Genomic DNA, 27,258 nt, shown 5'->3' with positions numbered 1-27,258 from the left:
TTATGACAGTCATTATGATAAATACAGTAAATTGGCACTAGAGGTCAGCACAGCTTCTTTTCTTTTCGTGAATCAATGGAGAGGAACCCAATGACCCCAATCAGCATCGGGCGGGCCTAAGTTGTTTCGTGTGTTACAATTTGGAGAAAAAGTAAAAAGACAAAAAAATAGCCTGGGTTAGCCGGAAGTCATAAATAGCGGGCGAGGCAGAATGAGACCAACTCGGAAGGAGCGCGTTGTGTCAGTCGGGTTCTTGGGCCGATACGGCGGCCGCTGAGTTGTGACCCAGTTTTGGATCTAAGCCGCTTTGGGAAAAGGGCGACCCTTTCCCAGCGGTGGCGGCGACGGGAGGCTGTCGCGCCAGTGTGGGTTGAAGGCCAGCTTTGCAACAACCTTCCGTTCCCAGAAGCACACCTGTGCAATCTTGACTTGCAGCTCGGTGGTAAAGTGAATGTTTTCACCTGCAGCTAACCCACTCAAATTATAGAAGTATTGAATTCTGAAAAACGGTGATACTATGGATCGAATAATGTACTCAATTAAATATTTGGACACGGGATGGCGTCGGATGTAGCAACGTTTTTGGTTGTTGTTGTTGTTGGGTCAGTGTGAACTATTCCGAAGGTTCTGAGCGGACGAGCACGTAGACTGAGCGCACCCAAAATATCTTCTGTCGGCATGCTCGGATTCCGGCTGCTTAAAGCGCCTTCGTGGATTTCATGCGCATTCCTGACCGACTTAGTGTACGCGAACGCGGCAACGGCGACGGGAACCGAAGGAGCTCCGAGTCAGGCGAGCGGACTTACGGGGACCGGACCGGACTGGGCTTCGCCTCGCGAGGTCACTGATCGACACGTTGATCAGGTTCAGGGTTCACGGTTGACTTTGTTGTCGTGTAAAAAGACGTACGGCCAATATTTGCTTTTGTTCTTTACGGACGGTCACGATAGAGAAAAAGCTTTGTGTGTGTGTGTGTGGAGACAATCCCAATGTCCGCTGTGGCCTGCTTTTGACACTTTGACAGCAACAGAGAAAACGGACAATATTTACGTTCAACGTGTAACGCACGTCAGCGAGTCTCAATGTGTGGTGCGAGTACCACTAGCAGTACGTGGGGGCCCTCTAGTGGTACGCGAAATAATCCCTCTCTAAGTACAGTTCAGTTATATTTAACTTGAAAGCGCAATATATTTGCATTTAATCTTTGAGAATGGATTGTTTTGAAACATTTAGGTCCAATTTGTATTGAACTTTTTTTTTTTTCGCAATCGTTTATAATGACTTGAGTACAGTTCTATTTAAGTGCTGGGTAAATATAGTTTCAGGGCTCACAATCATTCCTTTTGGATGAGCACTTGGGCCTACTACGCTCATTTGTCTTCCCATTGGTCGTCACGGTGGCACTTGAAGAACGAAGTCTTTCTTGTCGGTGGTACTTGGTGTCAAAAGTTTGAGAAGCACTCATCCAGGTTTTGTCTTCATTCGAACAAACATCAACAAATGACTACAAGTGCAAATCCGGGTTTCTATCAGTCTTTCAAATTTCGTATTGAATGCACGCACGTGCGGTCGCAGATTTTGTCACAAGAGTGGAAAAACAACGCGTAGAGCGTAGCGGCGTGACGTCACATTGTGCGAGCGAGCGAGTGACGACGAGCGCCTGCAGCGGCAGGAGGAGGCGTGGAAGAGCGGAGGGGGAGGAGCCAGCCCACGTGGTCGCGGAAACACACACCGAGCAGGCGCGCGCGCGCGCGCGCACTCACACATGCGCGCACACGCCAAGCCAGCAGCGCCCGACTTTTTATGAATGAACAATAGCTGCACGCGCATCTCTTTACGGGGGCCATTCGGCGTGTTTGAAGGGTCTTTTTAGAGGTCTTCTCGGAATCCCAGGAAGTGGAGCCATGTTCCGGAGAAGCAAGAGTCAAGTGTTGGTGGATTACGCGTCGGAGGAAGACGACACGTCTTGCCGCTACGAGGTAAGACGACGAGGGCGGCGAGGGGACGGCGACGATGTTTCGGCTGCCCTCGGCTCGCTGGCATACCGCCCGTGACGTCACGCGGCTCCCCCCGCTGGAGGGTCTGCGCGCGGCGTCGTTCCGTTCCGGCGCTTTCCATTTCCTAACATTTGCAAATATTGCCGAATTGCTCTGCAAGTGTTTGTCTGCAGCGATGCAGGAGAGAGCGGCACAGGTCTCATTTCAACCTTTACCGGCAGCAATTTGGAATCAGGCCGAGGAGGAGAAAAAACAAACAAACAAACAAACAAAAAAAGAAACAAACGCAGAGATTTTGGCTTTGACAAATCCGCAGAGCTTTTTCCCACTCCAGTGCTTGCATTGTAGCTCCTAAGTAACATCGGTTTATAGAATTGATTTTTTTACGTGGGCTATTGGTCAAATGTTGCAGTTGGGAGGAAAAAGTTTGCGAACCTTTTGGAATTTCTTAAGTTTCTGCATAAGTTGGTCAGAAGATGCGGAATGGTCGTCAAAATAAGAATGACAATTCTGTTTTCATATTTTTAAAGAGCATCACATGTAACCGTTGACAGGACAGGGAGGAAACCGTGAGCGAAGCCTCGGCTTTCGTACCTGGCTGACCCTTGACCCTTTGGAAGCAATAACCGAAGCAAACGATTCCTGTTGTTGCAGTTTGGCAAACTTCCCGCTATGAAAAGCTCTCTCGAGGTCATGTCACAGCATCTCGATGGGGTTGAGGTCCGGACTTTGACTGGGCCACTCCAGGACGCGCATTTTCTTCTTCTGAAGCCATTCTGTTGTTGATTTGCTTCTGTGCTTTGGATCACTGTCCTGTTGGCACAGCCATCAACTCTTTTGAGTTTGAATTCTTGAACTGATGGCCTCAGGTTCTTCTGCAAAATATTGATGAACTTGTCAATTCATGATGATGGCAAGCTGTCCAGGCCCTGAGGAAGCAAAGCACGCCCATTCCACGATTCCTTATTTGCCTCCTCTTCTTGCTCTAAATTGCACTGGATCTCTTCCAGCAGACCTCAGAGCTTCCCGGCATCTTGTGGCTCAAAGTGGCGCCGCACTGAAGGCGCGCCACTGTAAATTCAAACGGCCCTTTATACTACAAAAACCTGCAATTCACAAATTTAAGCAAGTCTTGTTGCTTTCGTTTAGCTTTTTGCAGCACAAAAACAGGCAACAGTAAGTTTAGTTAGCACAGGCACAAGTTTGTATTACTACTGTCCACTAATGCTGCACAAAAGTTGATGTTTGATTGTATTAACACATTTCATGTCATTTTCGATCTTGTGGATTTCTTGTCGATTTTTCACTTTTCTGCTTTGACCTCTGTAGCACTTTAGGAAATGTTCTTTTAAACGAAAGATATTATAATCACTACTGTCCATGAGAGCGTTAGTAGCTAGAAATGTTCTGTGGTCAAGACATCACAGCACTAAGAATTTTGCATATTGTGTGGAGTTGAGTAATTGCGTCTTGACGTCCCTGGAAACTGACTCACAGTTGTCTTTTTGTTTTTGTTGTTTGTTTTAATCCTAAGGGACTTAACTCAATCAGTGTCAAAGGGAAACAGGAACAAAGTGGAATCAGGTGACGGCGGCGTGCGGGGTCCGTGAAAGGCGCCGTGTCAGCACTCGTTAGTCAGCGGTTGGTCTGCGTGGAGGTGTCGCGGGGGCGGGGGCGTAAGGGGCTGCAAGGGGCCGAGTGTTTTGCGTTGCGAGCGTGCTCTCGGAATGAATGACACTCGTTACCGCAAGGCACCGCTCTACGTGTATTTTATTCACGGACAATGTGAAAATACATAAGTGCGCTCATGTTATCTGTTCCTTATTTGCAAAATAGTCAATCGAGGGGTCAGAAGAGTCGCTAACGAACTGGACTCCAATCAATCGATAAAAGTGACGAGTTGCCCGGCCCTACTTGGAAAGTTGTTTTTTCACTTGTGCGACCAGGTTTAATGTCGTCTCTTCTCTTTTGGGCACTGACGCAGCAGTTCTGCATCTGGGCACTTTGTATTACAACCTTTGAACCTTTATTGCGTCTCTCGGGGCAGACCGAGATGTCGCCCTCTCCCGGGAATTTGGAATGTCGCTCTGATCCCGCCTCGGTGCGCACCTAGCTAAATAAATCCCGCTGGCCTCGGCGCGGAGTCCCAAGCAGAAGTCTGAGCCGTTCCCAGAGTGGGAGTCACAAGAAGCGGGCGGGGCCGGGCCGCAGTGGGGGCCGAGGGTCACGCTTGATCAACATCATCACGACGACTTGAAAAATGCTGGGAAAGGCCATCGATGGGTATTCCCAATTGTCCACCTTGTGACACTTTAACGCACGTTTGAGGATCTCCTACAATATTTAAGCATACAACTGATTAAATATCGAGGCTGTCGTCACTCAGTATTGCAGTTTGTCCTTTTCTGGCTTTGACGAAGGTGTCATGTAGGGTTTAGGTGCATCTACTTGCTACTTTGTTTAGTATTCAAGCCTTCAGAAGGTCATAAGGTCGAGTAATAATAAGAATTCCCCATTTTGATTGCATGTCTTTCTGAGAGTTCTCTGCAGGCCCTCCCTGCTGCAGCTCGCTTTTCTCACCGCTCGCTCTCCTTTCAGAGGCCGCAGGAGGCCTTCCGAAGCGCTTTTGATGAGTTCAAGTACAGTCAGGAGAAACAAGACTTTTATTTGCTCTCCTGTAGGCTTTGAAGTGTAATCGACTTTGAAGCCATTGTGGTAAATCCTAAAAAAACAAAACAAAACAAGGATGGCCCATTTTAGTGTGCGAAGGCACAAAAATGTACAACCGTAAATGTAGTTGTACATCATATTATTATAATTATTATTACAATAACTTGACCAAGCGTGGGTAAGTCTTGTCACTTTCATCTTAAACCGCCGCTGCAGATCGATCGACAGAACATTCTTCCTTGTCACACAAGTGTAAGGGGGAAAAAAAAAAAAAAAGAAAAAAGTTGACCATTGTTAGTAGTCCAAAGTGCCACATGGGAAATGAATGAACCCACATTGTGAAGTCAAATATGGATTATTGCAAAAATGACCAGCTGCAATTTACAAAAAGTGCAGACTGAAGCACAATGGAACCGAAATAGCGCTTCCTCGTGGAAGTAACTTTCGTGCCATGCGGCCTTAAAGCAACAGTACATTTCTTTGTGCTAGCTGTGTTCGGGGTCTAATGGACCCACTAAACTGATTGCCCTCTTTCTTACACAAAACTAACACACACACATCTGTGGTGGTGTGCGTTTGCTTTGGGGGGTGCTATTTGTTTTAACTGGCACGTGTGCGTGTACATTTCAGGACAAAGGCATAGAAGGAGAAGAAAAAGAGGAGGAGGAAGCCATCACAGTCGTATCCAAGGTAAACAACTTTGCGGATAGCTCGCTAACACAGACAGACGTGCTATCTACACTAGCCACCCTGCGTCACGGTTTATCTTTTTACACACTCCACCATACAATGCAACCCCCCCCCACCCCCCACAAAAAAAAAAACATCCATCTTGTTCAGCAAAATTTAGCATTAGCAATGAGTTTAGCATTAGTGACGTAGTATAGCCAAGCTAGCTAGTCTTTTCTTTAACACATTCACTGCAAGCCTTCCCAGTTACCATGGATATTTGACTTTTAAAACCGTCAATGGAAGTGAATGTGTTAAGCTTAATGTAACCAGAGGCTAGCACAAAGCTATAACACATAACGGGCCCACGGTGTAAGTGAACAAAGCATTTGCTTAAGGCCCCGTGACCACGAGGGGGCCCTCAAGAGCAGTCACTGCCAGTCCTCCATGCTAACATGGATATTTGAATTCAACAGCCGTCAATGGCAGTGAATGAGAGTTTACAGGAAGAACAGAGTCATTCAGAAATGTAGAAAACTTTATTTATCCCTACAGAACAATTAACACACAAATGTTAAATGGTTGGATTTCATATTTGCAAATTATTTTGGGACCCTTATCCTCAGTTACAGGTATTCGCTGAAAAACTTTTTCTTCCCAGACCAAAGCCCTATCTAACATAAAAGTATTGCTTTGGCGCCATCTCAAGGCTTCTTGTTGCCAATAAACTGAAATGAAGGGGAGGACTTCATTGAGACAAGCCATCGCCCTGTCTGATATAAAAGTAGGGCTTTGCCGTCATCTTTAGGCAATTATAAAACTTTATTTTTGTTCCATCTTTCCTCTCAAATCATCTTTTCCCATTGAAATGAATGCAAATGCCATTAATCCGTCTCAGCCATTAACAAGGAAACATAGCTTTGTATAATATTCCATCCATTCTAACCAAAATCAATAAACCAGAAGACTCTTTTTGTAGGCTGAGATGATATTCATAAACAAATCAAATCAATTTTCAAATCAACCCCGGTCTGTTCTTGGTTCTACATTTAGAGATTTTGAAAACCTTACATGGCTAAAGAGAGAGGTTGGGCTGACAATAGAATCATGTAAACAACACTGCCACAGCTGCAATGAGTTTGTAAATCTGTGAATTAGCAATAATCAATATTATTGATGGAAATAGAGAGCCTACGCAAAAATGGAGCCTACGCATGTACTCTACGTACCGTACTAGCACGGCACACAACTCAGTCGTTTTAGCACAAACGCTTAACAACAACACGAGCGGTGGACACACACACACGCACGCAAACGCACACACAGTGTTGTTGTCAGACGAGGCCAAGCTGATGTGAAGCAGAGTCGTGTGGAGGCGCCAGCGTTTATCAGTAAACATGTAACTCGCCGTTCAGTTAACATCAGCAGAACTCGATCACTGCTAATCTGGCCGCTTTCTTGTTTGCTTGCACCGTAAAGGGTGTCCGGGCTTGAAACCCTACTTTGAAACGCTAACACTTACTTGAAGCCCAATTTTAAACACTAACTTAAAACCTAACTGTGTTTTGTCTGCTTTGAAACCCTAACCCATGCTTGACACCTTTTGAAACCTTAAACCTGACTTGAAACCTTACTTTCAAACCCTCACCCTGCCTAATTTGAAAACCTAACCCTGTGTTGAAAACCCTCATTTCAAACTTGCTAACTTGAAACACTAACCCTGGCTTGAAATCCAACGTCTTGAAACCCTACTCTGAAACAGGATCTTGGCTTGAAACCATAACCCTGGCTCTAAACACTAACCTGAAAGCCTAACCCTTTGTCGAAATGCGAACGCGTGAAAAATATACCTTATCGCGAGTGAGATCTTCAGATGGCGTATTTTGTTGTAAACAATGGTGTTTGTGGACAGCTGTAGATGATGCGTGTGTGCTTGTCGAGTATCTTTCGATCTCGTTCGTCGGGGTATGCGTGTCGGGTGTAGGTGACTTTGTTGAAGGGACGCGTTTCACGAGCTGTCGTGTTCGTGCCGGAGAAGGGAAGGAAAGGCGACTTTCTTGAAGGGGCTGCAGAACAATAGGCATGGAGGCAAAAACAAGGCCCAAAATAGGCTGAAACTTCCACCCCCCCCCCCCCCCCCCCCCCCTCCTGCCCCCTCCCCGCTTCTTATTAGCACACAAAAGTGAGCATTCACTTGCATTCTCTGCCACATCGTTTCAATCCACATTGCTGAGTGGCAACGCGGCTGCGTCCTGTGCAAAGCTGAGACAAAGTCAGAAGAGTTGAGAAAGAAATAGCTTTCATTTATTTGGGGAGAAATGTCTAAATCGGAATTGTGCTGTGTTCGGGCCCATTTCGTGGAGGATGGCTTCGTCAAATGCGTTTTCACACACTGCCGCAAGTGCATATCCGGGTTTGGAGCCAGCCAGCCAGCCAGCGAGCCATGCAAATACAGTGTATATAAAAGCATTTTATAACAATAATTAACTATTTTTATAATGTTGAATGTAACTGTCACCAAAAATGTCCAAAACTATAAAGAATGATTTTTTTGTTTGTTTTTTTAAATGGCGTCTGTATCTCAGACCAACGAGGATTCACTGTAGTTCCTAGCCATGGCACTGACACACTTCGCCAGCTAAGCTAACAGGGCTAGCTACGTGTTCCTTGTTGTTTGTAAAGGGTCATCGCGTTTCATGATTATAAAGAGGAAGTAGTCAATTCTGAGTATTTCTGTGCATGTATTGGGTACAAGTGTGTACCCGGAGGACAAAGTGTTCCGATAAACCTTCCTGCTATCTAATCTGAACATTCCGTAAACATCGCAGACATGACTGTCCAGTGGTTTGCGTCTTGCTTCGCAGAAGCGGCTTCTTCACATGGAAAAAAAAAAAAAAAAAAAAAAAGAAAAAAAAGAAACAGTCTCAGCAAAAGGGCATTTTATCAAAGCCGTGTTATGAGTAGAGGGAATGTTTTGATAAGAGCCAAGCACAGGCAGGCAGGCACAGATGTGTGGAGGAGGACGAAGAGTGTCCTTCAAGCCCACAAAGTTTGTTCCAGAATCCTGCTGACGATCTCTTACGAGTTCACTGAGGCTTGCGGCAGTGCAACAACTTCATGCGTCAAGATTTATGACCTGCACTACTAAAATTGTGATGTGATGACACCCGAAATGGATCGCTATCATCAGGCATGGCATGAAAAATCCATGAATACGGCGAACCCTCGTTAATCTTAGGGAAGCTTTCGGCTTCTTTGGGAATTTTCCAGATACCGCGGCTTGTTAGAGGAAAGCTACACAAAACGTGCTTCCAAAAAGCACAAACAACTGGAACTTGAACACAGAGCGGGCGTTTACTGTAATATGTGCAACATTGTAAATGTCTTCTTGTGTCAGGAGGCCAAGGTGAAGAAGATGATGTCCAAGAAGGAGAGGAAGGACAAGAAGATGTTCTCCTCAAAAGACGATGAACACTTTTTGTTGACGAGAGAGACGCCAGCGCAGCGCCGAGGGTAAGCCTGGGTTAGGGTTTCAAACAAGGGTTATGGGTTCAAGCCAGGTTAATGGTTTCAAAGTATGATTTAGAGTTTCAAAAGTAGGGTCTCAAGCCTGCATTAAAACAAGGGTTATGGTTTCAAGTTAGTGTTTCAAGCCAGGGTTAGCGCTTGACGGTAGGGTTTCAAGACAAGGTTAGGCTGTCAAGCCAGGTTTACGGTTTCAAAGTAGGATTTCAAGCCTCGGTTTAGGGAATCAACGTAGGGATTCGAAGATGGGTAGGGGTCAGGTCACGGCCGGCATATAAACACGTCGTCGTGATGTTTCTTTGCAGGAATGACAAAAAAGTGAAATGCGAGAAGCCTGACAAAGCTCTTTGCTTCTGGGAAAGCGTCACCATGACGATGAGGCAGATCTCGCCCGCCAAAAAAACGGACAAAGCCGAAGGCCGGGAGACGCCTCGACCCCGGAGAGACGACGGCGCCCCGAAGGAGGACGACGGCGAGCCAAACGGACGCTCGTCCTCGCCGCCTCTCGTCGACCCTTCGGGTTTCTCGCCGGACGCCGAGGACTCGTCCCGCTACGCTGACCTGTCGCGCCCCGATGACCCCGCCTGCGCCGTCACGTGGACATCCCGCGCCAAAGTCAAGCTGGCCGGACTCGGCAGGATGAGCCGAGGGATCGTGTCGGACGGCGCCTGGGAAGGACTCAAGTAGTCCGCATTCCATCACTTCAGCGCCCCCTTTCTCCAATGACGTGTACTACTGCCAAGACCGCCGGAACCCCTTACACAGCGCCAGTAAAAAAAAACTGCGTTTTTCCCATCTGGTTTCCTGTATGAACAGCACCCGCAAGAAATCTTTGTACCCAATATCTCACTCATTCACCTTTTTTCATCTTTAGGTTTTTTCATGGCAGTTATAATGATGAATTCAATTATTCATGGATTTTGGCTGTTCGCGGTCGGGTCCGGTCCCTACTCCCGCAAAATGCGGTGTCCACTGTACGTGTTTGAAGATAATTGCTGAAATTGTGCAAAGAGCGACAACTCTGAAGTACTCAATTGAGGAGATACAGCGTTAAAACTGTTTCTCACCATTTCCGTTTTCCTGATTTTTGGGGTGTGGCCAAAACAGGGCCCGGTGACGCTTTTGGGCGACCGACACGAGTTGGCCCTCGCCCACTTTTTAGAACAACTTCTCAACGCCTCGGTTCGCATCAGCGGTTATCCGGCCCAATCGCAACGTGCTCGTTATGCCTACACCCCGAACATGCAGCTTCTCTTCTGCTGGCGTGGCCGCTTTAGAGCGCCTCGTTGTTGGCTGTGAGTGTGCGCAAAGTTACGTGGTCGTCAGAAAATTCACGTCCAGTTATTCGTATGTCAAGGCACCACGGTACTACGCAAACACGAGCGGGGTGTTTAGTTCCTGCGGAAAATCCTTGGCGTTTATTTGCAGTAAGTCATTTAAATTTGAGAGGCCTTTAATCTCACACCGCCATCATTAAGCGCAGCAACACGCATTAAAGCCGCGCTTGCTGCACAGCCGGAAGACAATGCCGATTTGTTTTTGTTTTATGTCTTCTGTTTATGGCATCTGGAACAGCAGCGTGTGTATGGACAAATATGTACTGTACGCATGTATACATGCGATGATCTCATGCTGAATATTTATGATTGTACCACTGGAAACATCAACAAACAAACTATCGTGTCAAGTGCCTTGAAGCCACAGCATAACGTTTCATTTGAATGGATTTATAGAGTGCTGTTTTGTTTTTGGTTTTTTTCCCGTGTGTTGTCTGCTCTCACAAGAATTTTGTAGGATTTCATACAAAATGGAATGCCACAATTAGTAGAAAAAAAAGCATTTTTTTTTTAATGTTATGCTTTTGTTTATGCTTTGCTCTCACGCAAAGACAAAATAAAGAGTTAAGACAAAGTATATTTTGGGTGACTTGAAAAGTTTTAATTCATTTTATTAGCTGAATATGCGTTATCATTGATCGCCTTAAATGCTTTGAAAATATCGTTGGTAGAAAACAGACATTTGCTCTTACTGTTAAAAGGTTTCATTTTACGCTCGCCATTGAAATTGTGGCAAAGTCGTGTAATTCTAGTTTTTTCTTTTTTTTTAAAGGTCGTTAGGGGTTACCTGTTTAATATGAAGAAAAATGAAATTACGCTAATAAGCAGTTTTACTAAAAAAAAAAAGTAAAAAATAAAATGTGTTGAATTTCGTTTGAATTAGTTTGAACAGATTCTAATGTTCTAACCCTAACCACCCCAAAATATTGTCTTTTATTTACCATAAAAAAATACATATTTTATGAACATAGCAGTTTTGACTGGGCTCAGTTTCAAGAGTATTTATCTACAATTTAGACAATTTACAGAAATTCTATAAAAATATTGTCCAACTGATAAACAACTAAATTCTCATGATACAGACACGATAAGAATTTAAAAAAAAACTTTAAATTATATTAAATCTGTATGATTTCCCAAAAAAATGAACGTGAGAACAGGTTTTCATTTTTTGTGAAATTTTCTGTCGAATGAATGGAAAAAGCCTTATAATTATTACTTTTGTTATTGTCATCTTTTGTGTTGTAATGTTTTAAGTGACGCAGCCAAGGATGTGCGCGCAAATGCAAAATTGCAGATATCAGCTCTTTTCTTTTAAACACTGATGTTAATAAATACATTTAAAAAAAAACATAAACCTCCATCACCTCCACTACTTCCCCCCCAAAAAAAAAAGAGACCACTGCATTCTTTTTTAGTAAATATTTAATTATTTAGTTATGCTACTTCCTGCCCCACGGACGTAGTTGTCATAGTACGACAAACACGCGGAACAGGAAGGAATATTATAAAAAGATGGAAGAAGGATACAAAAGTTCCCCAACGCCCATAAATAAAACTTTACATTTCACAACTTTCGGCTCTTAAAGGGGATTGTCAAATATTCAAAACACAACATGAACAGACGCATGCGTTCGGTTACTGCGGAGGGATAAAAAAAAAAAAAAACATCACGATTACAAGCATGAGACGAGGGATGGGCGTAATAATCGATTAATCGATCAATTAAAATTCTAAACACCCGCCATAAACTTTCTTAAAAAGATAATATACTTTTCATCATTTAGCTACATGCTAAAACTCACTGTACACTTTGTACACGTGTATATATACAGTATTTGATCTTATTTGTGCAAAAATCAGCAAGATACTATTTAGTACGGATTTTTCCCTGTGGGCAGGGTCATGGTTGTGCGCAATGGAGGGACATGTTGAAATGCGCCTCATTTGAAGCCCTTTTGTATCGAAGGTAAACAACGTTAGGATGTCGTATCGTATTTGGAACGTATAAGGAAACATCTAGAACCTGAATAGGTCGATGAAGTGTTGCGGGGAAATGGGCACGAGGCAGCTGTCCGGGTCGTTGGCGGTGCACGGGTGGCCGCAGTCCTGCCAAAACAGAAGCAGAATATTATTCAATGCAGAAAGCGCAAACTAGATTTTACGACACGCTCACAAGATGGCCGCAAATGACCATGAAATGGCATGAAGGCACAGCGACGCCATAATCATTAACAGGTACAAACAACACTCGGGTAAAAAAAAAAAAAAAGAAATGCATAAATTCACGTGAAAACAATACTTGTCTCCTCCATAACGAAGTCACTCACTCAGCGGTTGACATTGTTACAGAAATTTAGTTATATTTAACTTAAAAGAGCCGGCAAGGTGGAAAAAATGATTTTGTTATATTTAACTTAAAAGAGCCGGCACGGTGAACAACTGGTTAGCACATCTGCCTCACAGTTCTGGGGACCGGGGTTCCAATCCCGGCCCCGCCTGTGTGGAGTTTGCATGTTCTCCCCGTGCCTGCGTGGCTTTTTTCCGGGCACTCCGCTTTCCTCCCACATCCCAAAAAACATGCGTGCTAGGTTTATTGAAGACTCTAAATTGCCCGTAGGTGCAAATGGTTGTTTGTTTCTATGTGCCCTGCGATTGGCTGGCGACCGGTTCAGGGTGTACCCCGGCTCTCGCCCGAATATAGCTGGGATGGGCTCCGGCAGCCCGTGACCCGCGTGAGGAGAAGCGGTAAGGAAAATGGATGGATGGATAAACTTAAAGGCCAACACAAGGAACTGTACTTAGGCAATGATTTTTTTGTTTACCACCAGAGGGCGCCCGCGTTCCATCAATCTTTGAGAATCATTAGCGCGATAGATAGCGCTCACTTTCACAATGAACAATCTCTGAAGGCATTTTCGATTGAGCGGGTGTACCAAGATGCCAGATGTCACGTGACAAAGTGATGTTAACGCTTGACAAAAAACACACGATGGTGCCTTCAGGGGACGTTGGAAAGTCTGCAGAGTGTGAAAATGAGACATGTCGAAGCAAAGCACCGGAGATGAGGCTCAGGGTGACGAAGCGAGGGCAAACGAACGGAAAGGCATGATGGGTACCTTGAACAACAAGGCCAGGTGGCGATCCTTAAGGAGTCAGGCGCAAAGAGTAAAGGTTAAAGGGCACATAATAGGGACAGGGACAAGCAAACAATGTTGGAACCTGTGAAACAGTCGTTCTTTCAATTGGTAATTGAAAAACCAAAAAGGACTCACCGTATTATTATATTATCGTCGCTGCCAGGCGTCGTTGTTATTAAAGCTATTTTTAACAACACGTCAATACAATTTATGCTAAGAAGAGATTTGGTGAAAATAAAATGATTGCAATTACTGTAAAAAAAAAAAAAATAAAAATTGAAGAAAATTAGCAATTTTGGTCCAACAAATCCATTCAGCAAGAAAGTGTTATTTGCTTAAGTGGGCCACAAAATAACGTTGCTTTTCCAATTTCTTAGTTTTGACCAGAGTCTTAAATTGAACTGTGAAAAATCTGTGGTTTTTAGTTAGTTAGTTTTGTTAGATTACTGGTAATTCAGTCACTACCAGCAGAGTTGCACATATTACCAGCTGTTTGAAGGGATTTTGACTGATCTTTTAAGACTCACAGAATATTGCATTCTGCGGCAATATAAGCACCGAAACTACCAAAAGAAAAAGTAGACTTCTTTCACCAGAAAAAGAGAAAAAAAAAAAGTTTCTAGCTTTTTCTATTCGTTAATAATGAGCAGTAGAACATGGGTTGGTTTCACCCAAAACACCAGTTTCGGACCAAAAAGTGGAGAAAAAGAGTAGAACAGTGACGTTGACGCTTTTGTGATACCTTTTTGTTTCATTTTCAATTACTGATTGAGAACGGAATGATGATTGGATTGGCGAGCTGCCGTTACCTTCCAGAAGAGGATGCTACAATGCTTGCAGAAGTGCAAGGTGTCGCCGTACTGCTCCTTCATGGGGTAACGCTTCTGCAGGGTGAAGTACATCAGCTTCCAGTCCACGCTGTCGCTCTTGGTGAGGACCAAATTCCTAGAGGAGTGCTAGAAGAATCCAAAAGGGACACACACACAAAGGGTAGTGAGGGAGGACAGAACATAAATTCGAAGAACCAAGTTTAACTCTGCATTAAATTCAGGTTGCATGAGGACAGATTTCCAGCGACTCGTTTTTGCTCGGTGGCGTGCCGTGAGGTTGCGACTCCTCTCACCTGCTTGTCCGAGAAGTGGAAGTGGCACAGCCGCTTCCACAGCGTCCGGTTCTCGCTGAGGACGTGCAGCGTGGGCGTGGCCTGTCCCAGGTTGATGATGTCACAGGCGTCGGAGAGGTTGTACAGGATCTTGTTCTGCATGTACAGCGGCAGGTCGCTGAAGGACATGCCGGAGCGCATTTGCTGCAGAGACGAGCATTCATTCGTGAGGACGTTGAAACACAGTGAAGCCCGGTTTATCCTGGGGGAGAGCTTCACCAAAGTTTTGTCCAAAGTACTTTGGCACCATCTTGGTGTTAAGGGACTATGTTGAAGTGAGTTGAGGAGCTTCATATTGTGCTTTGCTGCCAGTTTGTGGCATCCTCAGGCAATTCTAGCTTTTTGCGGGGGAGGGCGTGAATTACATGCGGATTTTTGCTAATGGCGGCAGTGCTCAGTCCCTCTCCCCCCGCAGTGTATTTGCAATAACTTTCGTACACATACAGTGCATTCATATTTATTCCGGGAAAAAAACTTATTCTACTAAATTCACTACTTTCCCCCCCCCCCCCCCCCCCCCCCTCAAAAAACTTAATTCCTGAAAATTACATCTTCTTTAGAAAACTTTGATCCCTGGAAAAATTCAGCTTCCTCCTCCCCTCAAAATACGTTTATTTTACTTTAAAAAAAAATCCCATTTAAAAGGTCAGATTAAAAAAAAAAAATTCCTGAAAAAAACCTCATCATAAATTCTTTTTTTCTTTAAAAACCCTTTTTCTCTAAACAAGAAGTTGTCTTCCTCAAAGTCAGCCAGCAGTCAGTAGGAAGATGAGCATTTCTCCAATAACCAGTTGAAGTGAGTTGAGGAGCTTCATCGAGTGCTTTTTTGCCATCTTGTGAGGTCAATAGGCAATCGGAGGAGTCAATTACTTGCGAACATTCGCTATTGGCTGCAGGGCTCGGTCTCTATCCCGCACACTATATACACCCTCGATGTCAACATTAACAGCGTATCGGAGGCCAAGCGGACGCGTACCTTGGGGATCTGCAGGTCGTCGAGCTGCCGCTGCCACTTGAGAATGTTTTCCAGTCGACACAGCCAGACGTTGACGTTGCCCACCAGCACGCATCGGCCCACGTGCAGGGTCAGACTGTGCAGTGTTGCGCTCAGATCCTGCAGCAGCTCCTTGACCAGCCGCGGATTGTAGTGGTCCTCCACCACTGGCGGCGAGCAAAAACCTTAGAATTACTTCAAGGATCCGAAGACTATGGAGGACACAATATCAACTTGGATGTACACGAGAGTGCGCAACAGGAACAGGGATTCACACAATACTGTGGAATATAAATGTGAGCCCACGACATCAACATGGACGCAGACAACATTGCGAAGCATAGATTTTGACACACACAACATTGCAAAACATAAACGTGGCCGTGTAAAACGTTGCAGAACATAAAACATGAACATGGACAACAGTGTGGAACATACACGCGGGACACACTCTCTGTTACGGAGCATAAACGTGGACCAACAACATCGTGGGATGCCAACACAGACGTACCCAACATTGCGCAGTAAAAAGATGGACACGCGGGACATTGCGGACCATAAATATGTTCACACAAAACATAAATGTGGACGCACACAACAATGTGGAACATGAAAGTGGACACAACATTGTGGGATACAAACAGCATTGTAGAACACAAACGTGGACACACAGAACATTACGGAACAGAAACATGGACAGACAGACACAACCTTGTGAAACATAAACATGAGCATGCAACATTGCGGAACATCCACCTTGAAACACAAAACATTGCGGAGTCGCGACAACGGCCACATTCGTACCCTTTCGTACGATCTTCTCTAAAATGTTGAAATAGTTCTTCTGAGCGGCTCCGCTCAAGGAAGTCAGCTGGGATCTGGCTATTAGCTGGAAAAGCTAAGGCACAATGGAGAAAAGGCACAGTCAGGAAAGACGAACGGGCCCACAACGAGGACACAGCGGGCCGCTCGCTCACTTTTGCCACGTAGTTGAACCTCCTCAAGTCGTGGATAGCGCTGGAAAAGTCGAGGCGGTTCAGCGCTTCGCCAAGAGTGCAATATCCATGACGCTGTGTAAAGAAGGCGGAAGAGGCAGGTCATTTTTTCATTTTTTCTGTCCAACGTGACAGCCTGCACGTAGTCATTTAGTCATTCCAATTTGGCAAGGTTGTTAACAACACTTATCTGTGTTGTGCCAAATTTTCACAAATATTCACTTTACAGGGAATGGAAAAAAAATCTAAAAAAATCTTGGTCACTGCGTCATGTGACCAAGGGCTGCGGGCACTCACCTCTTTTGTGCTGCCTTTCTGCACGTAGATCCATTTATCCCTGAAAACAACTACACAAGCACAAAAAGGAAATGCCTTGCGAGGTTCATGACGGCGAGTTGACGAGAGCGGGATGGAACGTGATCATTGCAAAAACTCACAATGGGATTTGGTGCTGTGGTTGTAGAAGTCCTTTCTCCTTTTCACGCTGGCAAGTTCGCAAATGTCTCCCACAAACAGATTTTCTTTGTCGTCACAGGTGAATCTGTTGGATGAGAAAATGCTTTGACTAGATTACGACGTAGATTACTAGATTACGTCATCCGGTCAGCACATTCACCTCACAGTTCTGGGGACCGGGGTTCAAATCCGGTCTCGCCTGTGTGGAGTTTGCGTGTTCTCCTCCCGTGCCCGCATGGCTTTTCTCCGGGCACTCCGGTTTCCTCCCACATCCCAAAAACATGCGTGGTAGGTTGACTGAAGACTCTAAATTGCCCGTAGGTGTGAATGTGAGTGCCGATGGTTGTTTGTTTGTATGTGTCCGGCGATTGGCCGGCGACCGGTTAAGGCAGTACCACGCCTCTCGCCCACAGTCAGCTGGGATTGGCGTCAGTGTGCCTGCGACCCGCGTGAGGAGAAGCGGTACGGAAAATCAATGAATGAATAATTCTTCTGAGAATTTTGGTTTCCAGGAACATAATGTGTTTTGTTATTTGTTGGTATGGACCACAGGTTTTCCCCTTTCTAAGAGTCTAAAGTTTGCACAACAATGTGTAGGACAATTAATCGAATAATGCGATAACTCACAGCATATCCGCTTCCCCAGAAGCGTGCATTTTCTACGGAGGGGTATAATGGTTACACTGAAAAAAAATAATTACAAATAAAGATTAAGAAAGACAAAGTATGTCTTGACAAAATAATGTTCCTTATACTCCTAAAAATGTATTTTTCAAAAGTGCTTTTACTGTGCAAAAGAATCCCCTCCAAAAATCAATCACTTTCTAAAAAAAAAAAAAAAAAAAAAGAAACAATTCTTGACAAATAGATTTCTCTCAAAATTATTTTTCCTGAAAATACAGTTGTTTCTACTTATTCTTTGAAATAATTGCCCAAAATACATTTTTTTCCCCTGAAAAATAACCAGCCTCCCCCCAACTATAAAAGCTCCTTTTTTGTCTTGAAATAGTTAAGATTTTCCTTTAAAAATAATTTTTTTTTCCTGAAATTACACATTTCTTTCCTAAAGAAAAATACAAATATATTTCTGTAAGAAATCAATTATAATACTTCTTATGAAAGAACAAACCTTATTCTTGAAATATGCAGCCTTGGTGGCAAAGATAAGATTTCTTTCTTTCTCCTGGAAAAATTCAGCTTTTTAACCTAAAATATTTTCTCTTGTTTTCCTGGAAAATCCAACTTTTTTTCTTCAAATATGATCAAATTATTATTATTATTATTATTTTTAAAACATATAAACATGTGACAGAAGACAGAACGGAAAGAAAAACATGTTTTCGATACATTTAGACTTGTCATGTTAATACATATAACATATCCCATAGAAAAGAAGAAGAGAGACGCCCCTGTAAAGCCTTTGCTTTATATTTGTTCCAGTCTTGTTTTTTTCCTGTAGACACTTGTAGCCCTCAAGTAAAAACAACTCTCTCTGATTTCAAACAGCTTCTAGGTACTGTGGCAAAGTAGGTCATTCTGGTAAAGAAAAATTCCTGAAAAAAATACTACTTCATTCTCAAACCGCTACTTTTTTTTTTTCCTTGAAAGGAGCATCTCAGCAAAATCATATTGCATTTTCAAAAGAGTACATCTTACAGCCCTCCACAAAAGTTGTATTTTATTCCCCCGAGTACAACTCCAATTCCAATGAAGTTGGGATGTTGTGTTAAACACAAAATATCAATATCAAAAATGCAGCCGTCCAGACAGTAATAATACAAAGTCATCAGTTATCAGCACTGAGGAGACTAAAAAAAACATAATAATAATAATCAGGTTGTGAGTGAAATTCTCACAGAAAACATTATTTATGTTGTATGTATACATCAATAAAACTACAACCCCAATTCCAATAAAGTTGGGACATTGTGTTAAACAAATAAAAACAGAATACAATGATTTGCAAATCATGTCCAACCTATATTTAATTGAATACACTACAAAGACAAGATATTTCATGTTCAAACTGATCAACTTTGTTTTTAGCAAATAATCATGAACTTAGAATTTGATGGCTGCAACATGTTCCAAAAAAGCTGGGACAGGGTCATGTTTACCACTGTGTTACATCACCTTTTCTTTGAACAACATTCAATAAACGTTTGGGAACTGAGGACACTCATTGTTGAAGCTTTGTAGGTGGAATTCTTTCCCATTCCTGCTCGATGCACAGCTTCAGCCGTTCAACAGTCCGGAGTCTCTGTTGTCGTATTTTACGCTTCATGATGCGCCACACATTTTCAACGGGAGACAGGTTTGGACTGCAGGCAGGGCGGTCTAGTACCCGCACTCTTTTACTACGAAGCCACGCTGTTGCAACACGTGCAGAATGTGGTTTGGCATCGTCTTCTTGAAATAAGCAGTGGGGTCCATGAAAAAGACGTCGCTTGGATGGCAGCATATGTTTCTCCAAAACCTGTATGTACCTTTCAGTATTAAAGGTGCCTTCACAGATGTGTAAGTTACCCATGCCATTGGCACTAACACAGCCCCATACCATCACAGATGCTGGTTTTTGAACTTTGCGTCCATAACAGTCCGGATGGTTCTTTTCCTCTTTGGCCCGTAGGACATGACGTCCAGAAATTTCAAAAACAATTTGAAATGTGGACTTCGTCAGACCACAAACACTTTTCCACTTTGCATCGGTCCATCTTAGATGAGCTCGGGCCCAGAGAAGCCGGCGGCGTTTCTGGGTGTTGTTGATCAATGGCTTTTGCTTTGCATAGTAGAGTTTCAAATTGCACTTACGGATGTAGCGCCGAACTGTATTTACTGACATTGGTTTTCTGAAGTGTTCCTGAGCCCATGTGGCGATATCCTTTATACATTGATGTCGGTTTTTGATGCAGTGCCACCTGGAGGGATCGAAGGTCACGGTTATTCGATGTTGGTTTCGGGCTTTGCCGCTTACATGCAGTGATTTCTCCAGATTCTCTGAACCTTTTGATGATATTATGGACCGTAGATGATGAAATCCCGAAATTCTTTGCAATTGTACGTTGAGGAACATTGTCCTTAAACTGTTGGACTATTTTCTCACGCACTTGTTCACAAAGAGGTGAACCTCGCCCCATCTTCGCTTGTGAATGCCTGAGCAATTCAGGGAAGCTCCTTTTCTACCCAATCATGGCACCCACCTGTTCCCAATGAGCCTGTTCACCTGTGGGATGTTCCAAACAGGTGTTTGATGAGCATTCCTCAACTTTCTCACTCTTTTTTGCCACCTGTCCCAGCTTTTTTGGAATGTTTCCAGCCATAAAATTCCAAGTTAATGATAATTTGCTTAGTTTGAACATGAAATATCTTGTCTTTGTAGTGTATTCAATTAAATATAGGTTGAACATGATTTGCAAATCATTGTATTCTGTTTTTATTTATGTTTAACACAACCTCCCAGCTTCATTGGAATTGGGGTTGTAATTGAGTTGAACAATCCATTCTGTGTCGTTGATTCATTTGTTAGTTGATCTCATTTCAAAACAATGTTTGAAAAGCATCTTCCACAACTAGAAATAACACGTTCCAGGGTCAAGCTGCCCCAGTCATACAAACTTAATTCACTGACGTTGAGTAACATTTTCACATTTCACCCTAACCCAATTTCTTTATTTCAGCCCACCGAGCATTTACATGATCTATAGTCCTGTAATAGTTGCTTGCTTGCTTTAATTTAGCCATTTTTTTTTTTTACCAACATTGGTTTATTTAAAAAAAGTATATATATGAATTAATGTTTTAAAATCATTTCTCATTAATTTGTTGATTGGTTTATTTATTTTTAAATTTTCATTAAATAAACAATTTTGCACATGCATTCATCAGTTTTGTTTTTTTAAATAATTGGTTAATTAATTTGTTGCAAATAAAAATACAAAACATCTGTAAAACAAGCAATTTTAGGTATGCATTTAAATTTTTTTTAAATAACTGGTTAATTTATTGTAACAATAAAATAAAAAAGATGAGCAAACTAAACAGTTTTACATTTAGTCCACTTTTTAAAATAATTTAATCAATTATAATAAATTGATTATAAATACAACAGAAAAATGAGAATTACGTACTATTTTTTTAAAATCAGTTACATGTTTTACAGACACATTTTTACTACTTTTTTTTTTTTTTTTTTACCTCATCTATGTGGCCCTTCTGTCGATTTTAAAAATCAAGTGTGGCAGTTGAGCACAAATGTTTAACCACGATGAAATAAAAAAAAATAAAATGCCACTGTCCAACAAACAGCATGTATTTCCAAATTTTGTGTGATTTTTCTTTTTTAAATCCAAAACAAAGTAATTGATGTTTTAAAAAAATAAAAAGTATATGCATGTATTGTCGTTTTCACGCATTACTGGTGATTGATCCACTACTTTAACGTAAAGAGGTTATGGAAAAGGAGGCCGTGCTGACTCACTCGCATCAATTTCTCCATCTGACATAATGCAAACGGCCAAAGCACGCATCTGTAAATCATTATTCATATCACCTTTTGCAGATCAAGCGTTTGGCACCAATGTGGTGATTCCACTGCCAAACATAAATCAAAACATACACACGTCAGGTTTAATACTCCAAAACAACCAGCGATTAAGTTTGAATATGTTATGACTTTTGATACCACTATTATGAAACTACGTAAAATTTTCTTATTCCCTGAAAAATTCTACTTTTTCTTTGAAAATATAATTTTTTTTTTTTTTTACTTGAAGAATATTTGTACTTTTCTCAAAACGATTACAAAATATATATACTACTTAATTCCTGGAGGATTTCTATTTTTTGGACAAAAAATTTAATTCTCCCCCAGAAATCTTATTCTCCTAAGATTACAACTTTGTTTCCCAAAAAAAATAAAAAAATATATCCTTGGTTTCAAAAAATAAACATTTTGTTTTTTTTGTTTTTGAAAAATAAAAATAAAAACTAAATTAATTCCTAGTTTTTCCCCCCCCCCTTTACTTTTTCTTGAAAAAAATGATTTTTTTATTTTTTTTATTTAATTGATCTATGCTACAAATTCAATTTCCACTCCGCTACATACGCATTGAAGGACAGACACTCGACTTGGCCAGCAGTCAGGATGCAGACGAGCACTTCTCCAATAAGCAGTCGCCGTTTCTTGACTCCGCAGACGTCTTCCGGGCACCATCAATGCAAATTGCTCACTGCTTTCCAGGCCCTTCCACAATGGTTGTGTGCACGTGGCGAACTCCAAATAACCGTCCCTGACTGGGGTTAAGAGTCAAGACGCACGAGGTTTTATCAGCTGGCGGCACACCTCCAGACCGAGACTCCTCCGAGGTCCCGATGACCTCTGTGGAATGTTCTGTTCGTAAAGGATCATCTCTAAAAGAGGTTCATTAACCGGCGACTCCGCTCGATGGCATTACGTGTACTCATACAATGCGGGGCCGGGCTCCGTTCATAGCCTTTCTTCTTCGACAGCGCAGAATTTGTAGCCCCGGCCGCTAAGACCGGGGCGTAAACGCACACTAACGAAAACCAAATATTTCAATACTTTGGTTCGGCATTTTCAGGATATTTCGAAATCAACAGACCTCCGTCAAGGCTTAAAGAGGCTCTGAGCAGATGTCCGTGTTTTTGTTTCGTTTCTAAATGCATGAAATATGTTTGGAGGCAAGTGCTGAAACCATACAGTGGGTACGGAAAGTATTCAGACCCCCTTCAATTTTTCACTCTTTTTTTATATTGCAGCCATTTGCTAAAATCTTTTTTTTCCTCATTAATGTAAACACAGCACCCCATATTGATAGAAATAAACAGAATTGTTGAGGTTTTTGCAGATTTATTAAAAGCGAAAAATTTTAATATCACACAGACATAAGTATTCAGACCCTTTGCTGAGTATTTGGTAGAAGCACTCTTTTGAGCTAATATAGCCCAAATATATTAAAGCATATGAGTCTTTTTGGGAATGATGCAACAAGTTTTTCACACCTGGATTCGGGGATCGTCTGCCATTCCTCCTTGCAGATGCGCTCCAGTTCTGTCAGGTTGGATGGTGAATGTTGGTGGACAGCCATTTTCAGGTACTCTCCAGAGATGCTCAATTGGGTTTAAGTCAGGGCTCTTGACCTCTCTCACCAAGGCTCTTCGCCCCCGATTGCTCAGTTTGGCCGGACGGCCAGCTCTAGGAAGGGTTCTGGTCGTGCCAAACGTTTTCCATTTCAGGGTTATGGAGGCCACTGTGCTCTTAGGAACCTTAAGTGCAGCAGAAACTTTTTTGTAACCTTGGCCAGATCTGTGCCTTGCCACAATTCTGTCTCGGAGCTCTTCAGGCAGTTCCTTTGACCTCATGATTCTCATTTGTTCTGACATGCACTGTGAGCTGTCAGGTCTTCTATAGACAGACAGGGGTGTGGCTTTCCTAATCAAGTCCAATCAGTACAAATGAAGGTGCAGAACCATCTCAAGGATGATCAGAAGAAATGGACAGCACCAGAGTTCAATATACAAGAGTCACAGCTGTGTGATATTTCAGTTTTTCTTTTATAATAAATCTGCAAAAATGTCAACAATTCCATTTTTTTCCTGTCAATATGGGGTGCAGTGTGTACATTAATGAGGGCTGGGGTGGCAAATGAACTTAAATGATTTGTTCTTAAATGTTAATGTTGCTACGAGCTACACAACGCGTTTGTTCTTTCCAGTCTGCTTTGTCCAACCCAACCATTCATATTTTTCTCAAGACAAACACCTGATGGAGTGGCCAACATGTGTTTGTGCTGTTTCCGCTTGACTGGCCGTGCACTCGACTACTCCTAGAGGTGACCGTGCTGAACACTAATCCTCCTTGTCTCTTTGGATTTATGGCATTGCGCGGTACGCACGGCAGTCTGTCCAGCTGAATTACGAGAGGACGAGCCCCTCGCACACATCGTGCTGCAGAAACGCCCGACAGTCCTCAGAGGCGAAGGATTTGCCAAAGTACGTCAGACGAGAGCGGGAGGACTCCGTTGTCTGCATTTCATGTATTTCTGTACGTCTGCTGCGGGTAGCTTGGAGTGCATTAACATGGACAGATTCATCGCATTAAATTAGAATAGTATCACAAAAATTGAGTTAGGTAGTTCAATTCAAAATGTGAAGCTCGACGACACACTCCGTGAAATATTTCATGATTTCCCTTCAATAGACACGTATACTTTTGATGATTATAGCTTAGAGCAAACAATAACCCCATAATTCACCATCTCTACAAACTAGAATATTATGTAACAAACATAAAGATGATTCTGATTCTGATGTAACAAACTACCTTGTTTAGTTTAGTTGTTGAAGCTTAATTTGACCAAATCAAATCAATTTTCCCCATTTGAATGAAAAGACCGGTTAGCACATCTGCCTCACAGTTCTGGGGACCGGGGTTCAATCCCCGGCCCCGCCTGTGTGGAGTTTGCATGTTCTCCCCGTGCCCGCGTGGCTTTTCTCCGGGCACTCCGCTTTCCTCCCACATCCCAAAAACATGCGTGCTAGGTTGATTGCCGACTCTAAATTGCCCGTAGGTGTGAATGTGAGTGCCGATGGTAGTTTGTTTATGTGTGCCCTGCGATTGGCTGGCGACCGGTTCAGGGGGTACCCCGCCTCCTGCCCCGGAGATAGCTGGGATAGGCTCCAGCAGCCCGCGACCCGTGTGAGGATAAGCGGTAACAGAAAATGTTTGCTCAGAAGTGGATGCCGGTGTTCACCAAACGACTCCAAAATGCAAAACTACACAACGATTGCAGCTCATAGCGTTCGTTATTTGTGAGTCTGCAGCTCCGTTTAAATGAGGTCAAGCTGACTGCCACTTGGCGAGGGGCCAACCAGGAGCCGCCATGTCAGCGGCGATTGTCCTGCGTTGTGACTCGGGCCTTTCGGTGCCAGGATGTTGCTTGCTCACATGCTAAATGTGGCGGCACGTTAACCCTCAATAGAAAAAATGGCAACACTGTGACCCATGTGAGACGTCGCCGACGAGTAGCAATGAAAATGGCGCTTTAGCGCTTACGCAATGCGGGGAACAATGTGACAACATGTCCACAATGGTGCCGATAAGCATCCCAAGCTTTAGGCAGCTGTCAACAATGACTCATTATCTCTGAAAACTATGAACTAGCAATTTGCTGTGTTCTCCCTGTATTGGTCATGATTACGGCTGGAAAGAAGCAGGGAGGAAAGTACGTTGGGAAAACTATTGATCACAATATTGAGTGGTGCCTTGACATATGAATTTAATCCCAAAATGCCATTAATCTGATACGGCCCCGAAACCAAAAAAAAAAAGTAATAATAATCATTTGGAATGCGTTTTTGATAAGTGTGATATTGGACTTTATAAAAATAAAAAAACAGTAATGACATAACCAACTAGAACATGAAGAAATAAAACAGTTGTTGCCACATTTTTTTCTTCTTCAATTCAATGTACATTGTGCTACTTCTCCTGGTGTGCACACCTTGGCCACCTGGGGGCAGTACAATACAGACATACAAATATACAGGGAGACGTCACAACTTCTCCGCAGGAATATTACTCGTTCTTCGCAGAGGATAAAGTGGGTATTGTTATTTTAGTCTACATGTGAATCTTCACCATTTGTGTTCAAATATCAGGCTCTAACTGATGCTACTCATTAGCCCGTCTATGGTGTTTTGCATTGTTTTGTTGGGGGGGGGGGCAGAGTTTTTCTTCAGGATATTATATGTCGACGGGGTGTTTGCCAGACAGCCAGTGGCCCCCCAAATGCTCAGGGCCCTAGGACAGTTGTCCCCCTTTCCCCCCAGATCGAAGCCCCTGCTGCTGATTACGAAAGCAAGAACAAAGTTTGACACGAACTTTGCTTCTGGTGAAACAAGAGTCTGTTCCTTCTTTTGGTGGGTAAGCTACGGTGTTTATATTGTCACAGAACATCATATTCTGTGGCTCTTGAAACCGAGATCAACCAAAATGCTCTACAACGGCCAGCAGTCTGGGAAATTGCTTTGAAAACGGTTGGCAGTGAGTTAAAAAAAAAAAAAAAGAGACTGAATGTGTTAGGATTGCTAACTCACACAAGTACTGCACAGATACGTAGCGCAAAGTGGCTAATGTGCAAATATAAGTTGTGGTTGAGCAGAGCAAGATTGCATTCATCGCTAAACGAGTAACGACTCGACTTGATTTTTGTACTCGCTTGAAACTTGGAGGTTTCGACTTGAGACCTCCACTAATGAACCCCGTGACTGGACTCCAAAGGTACCCTGGCGATATGTAAACAGGATTCGTTCTTACTGGATCCCTGTGTGGATGTGGTCCACGTCGTGCCCGTAGAAGATGATCCTCTTCCAGCCGTGCTCCGTCTTGGTCCAGCTCCATCCGGGCGACCTCCAGTCCTTGCCCAAGAAAGGCATCCTAGCTGGAACAGTGAGCACTGGACCGGACCTGGGGCCAGTGGAACTCTGAACGCGATGACAAATGTTAGAAAGAACCTGAAAACAATCAAATGACACAAACCAAATAGTGGCCTAACATGACAATACGAGTTTCGTGACGTCATCAAGCCACAAACTCTACACACAGGGCCATTCCCATTGACAGCAGCCAATTATATTCCGTCTTGTCTCCACGACAAGTTTAACAGCGTGAGGTTTATTTAACAGCAACACGTTGGCCTTAATTTAATGGATGAACACGAAGCGACTTTAGCTGACACGTAGCATGTCTTTCTTTTACGAGAGTTAGCGACGGACTGTCAGTTTACCACGTATCGTCGTTAGTGGAAGACTACAACCAATATAAAAGACATTATTGGAAGCAAAATAAAGACTTCAACGAACCTTGACAAGGGATGACAATTCCTTTGTTTGTCTTTTTTTCGTCTCTGCTTGGTCTTCTCGCTCCACTGCTGGAAATATTGACGGAAGTGAACGCATCGCTCCGCCTCCCTCCGCTCCGATTGGACGAAGCCCGGGAATTTAGCCTTGTTGCTATGCTGAAGGCCGCTGCGGATTGGGCGGGCAAACTGTCAATCTTGTTAGCCCCACCTTCTAATCCTCGCTGTTCTGTTGTGGGGTTTCTCCTGCACGTGTCAGAGGACGTCGCACACGTACTACTGTTTTGGTTTGTCCAATGGGACGATGGGACGTGAGGCATCATATTAATAAACATGAGTAAAGATATGTCGGCGTCGTCGTAAACCGTGGAAGCCCTGTATTGCATATCATTATGTACTATCATTTACGACAACACAGTTGCGTTCCTCTTGCTG

General features: G+C 43.2%; 2 protein-coding genes across 5 annotated transcripts; one reads left to right on the top strand and one right to left on the bottom strand.

Annotated features, from left to right (window-relative positions):
* Nucleotides 1–1,573: 1,573 nt before the first annotated feature.
* si:ch211-225h24.2 (uncharacterized protein LOC564539 homolog) lies at nt 1,574–10,775 on the top strand. Of its 2 annotated transcripts, XM_061753533.1 has the most exons (4): nt 1,579–1,979; nt 5,298–5,357; nt 8,734–8,849; nt 9,167–10,775. In XM_061753533.1, the coding sequence occupies exons 1-4, from the start codon at nt 1,905–1,907 to the stop codon at nt 9,546–9,548; spliced, it is 633 nt and encodes a 210-aa protein (XP_061609517.1). In that variant the 5' UTR covers nt 1,579–1,904; the 3' UTR covers nt 9,549–10,775. The 2 variants fall into 2 exon arrangements, with proteins under 2 accessions (XP_061609518.1, XP_061609517.1); XM_061753534.1 differs by lacking the exon at nt 5,298–5,357 and having other exon boundaries at nt 1,574–1,979.
* Nucleotides 10,776–11,605: 830 nt separating this feature from the next.
* fbxo25 (F-box protein 25) lies at nt 11,606–27,168 on the bottom strand. Of its 3 annotated transcripts, none has more exons than XM_061753529.1 (10): nt 26,828–27,168; nt 26,283–26,479; nt 16,927–17,030; nt 16,787–16,836; nt 16,472–16,564; nt 16,299–16,392; nt 15,477–15,661; nt 14,462–14,644; nt 14,148–14,294; nt 11,606–12,307 (listed from the first exon to the last, which is right to left on the bottom strand). In XM_061753529.1, exons 1-10 carry the CDS (start codon nt 26,921–26,923, stop codon nt 12,218–12,220), a joined length of 1,239 nt encoding a protein of 412 aa, XP_061609513.1. In that variant the 5' UTR covers nt 26,924–27,168; the 3' UTR covers nt 11,606–12,217. The 3 variants fall into 3 exon arrangements, with proteins under 3 accessions (XP_061609513.1, XP_061609515.1, XP_061609514.1); XM_061753531.1 differs by having other exon boundaries at nt 14,462–14,596; XM_061753530.1 differs by having other exon boundaries at nt 26,283–26,449.
* Between the last annotated feature and the right edge of the window lie 90 nt (nt 27,169–27,258).

This window comes from Phyllopteryx taeniolatus, chromosome 18 (genome assembly GCF_024500385.1).
Source record: "Phyllopteryx taeniolatus isolate TA_2022b chromosome 18, UOR_Ptae_1.2, whole genome shotgun sequence".
NCBI classification, from domain to species: Eukaryota; Metazoa; Chordata; class Actinopteri; order Syngnathiformes; family Syngnathidae; genus Phyllopteryx; species Phyllopteryx taeniolatus.
This window is presented reverse-complemented; position numbering and strand designations above follow the sequence as displayed.